Source organism: Otolemur garnettii, unplaced genomic scaffold (assembly GCF_000181295.1).
Source record: "Otolemur garnettii isolate 467f Iridium unplaced genomic scaffold, OtoGar3 scaffold00141, whole genome shotgun sequence".
Taxonomy (NCBI): Eukaryota; Metazoa; Chordata; class Mammalia; order Primates; family Galagidae; genus Otolemur; species Otolemur garnettii.
Window position 1 is genome coordinate 926890 of NW_003852536.1, and position 1345 is coordinate 928234.

The window sequence follows — 1345 nt, forward strand, 5'->3', positions numbered from 1 at the left end:
AATATGATACACTTCCATGGAAAATGGTATTCTTACTGTTGCTCGTGTACCCAAGCTGGAATTTCTTAAGGCTTCCAATTCTTCGGTCATTTTAGAAGCTAAGGCCTGAAGATAGCCCCGTGCATCCTTTTCATCACTGACCCTAGAACATATACGTATAAAGACAGGGATAAAGTGAAAAATAAAACAAACAAAGAAGTTTCAGTGTGACATGTATTATTTTAAAGCTTCATAGAGAAATAAGTGATAGATAAAGATACTCTAAATAACATTTCAAAGGATCAGCTGGGAAGAAGTTTACTGATCTGTCTAGTTATATATAAATTAGAGTTGGTAATGTTTAAGAAAGTTTGAATTACTCATATCTGATAAGTTAGTAAAACTTTACCCTTGAATCACAGAATTAAGACTCTTTAAATATAACATTTAAGACATATGCATACATGTTTGAAGCTTTCTAAAGAATACTATGATTTCTCATTAATTGGATTTTGCCATTTCATCTTAAAAAAATACCCTTCTTAAAATTGAAATATGCCAAATTTAGAATGTTTGAAGTAGGATATTCTGCAAATATTAGGGTTGTTTTGTAATAAAGTGCATCTTTTTTCTAAATGGTCAAAAAAATAAGAGAAAAGATTAGTCTTTTCTCAGTTTCTACTTATTGTCTTATGGTTATCTAAATTACGACTTTAGATAGAAAAGTGTTTCAGTTATATTCTATAAGACAAATTTTATATTTTGGAATTTCTCAAGAAAAGTTTACATTTGTTACACCTCCTCTAAAATAAGAGGGAAGTGTAAGTGGTGGTGGGTGAGGGAGCTCAGCATATGAAAATTTACAGAAGATCCTATTCTCAGGAAGAATAAAAACCATTGATACTGAGCATATGGAGAGCCATGTTGCACAGAGGGAAAAAGTGGAGCTGAAATTTGAATGCTAAAGTGTATTCTAACATTATTTTTGGAAAGACAATTTGTCTTTGTACAGGATGGTTGCTTTCACAGTTAAATTCCAGGTTACTGCAGCTATGAGGAAAGAGTATTTTAGGTATATCAGTGTGTCTCCATGACACATGCAGCAAACATGTTTAAATCTTGACCTATGCTTTAGCATCTTTTCAAATTTAAACTTGAGGAGTCAAGTTCCTATCTATCCTTAAAGAGGCCTTTTATTCTTTCTTTTTTTTTTGAGACAGATTCACACTTTGTCACCCTGGGTAGAAAGATCTGGTGTCACAGCTCACAGCATCCTCAAACTCTTGGGCTCAAGCAATTCTCCTGCCTCAGCCTCCCAAGTAGCTGGGATTATAGGCCACAATGCCCGGCTATTTAAAGAGACCCT

At 33.7% G+C, this 1345-nt stretch overlaps 1 protein-coding gene across 1 annotated transcript in view; it reads right to left on the reverse strand.

Annotated features, from left to right (window-relative positions):
- CDC42BPA (CDC42 binding protein kinase alpha) overlaps positions 1 to 1345 on the reverse strand; it is a 227016-nt gene that overhangs the window by 70598 nt on the left and 155073 nt on the right. Inside the window, exon 17 of the mRNA XM_023518564.1 lies at positions 37 to 142. Within this exon, the coding sequence (XP_023374332.1) occupies positions 37 to 142 (106 nt within the window). The remainder of the gene's footprint in view (positions 1 to 36; positions 143 to 1345) is intronic.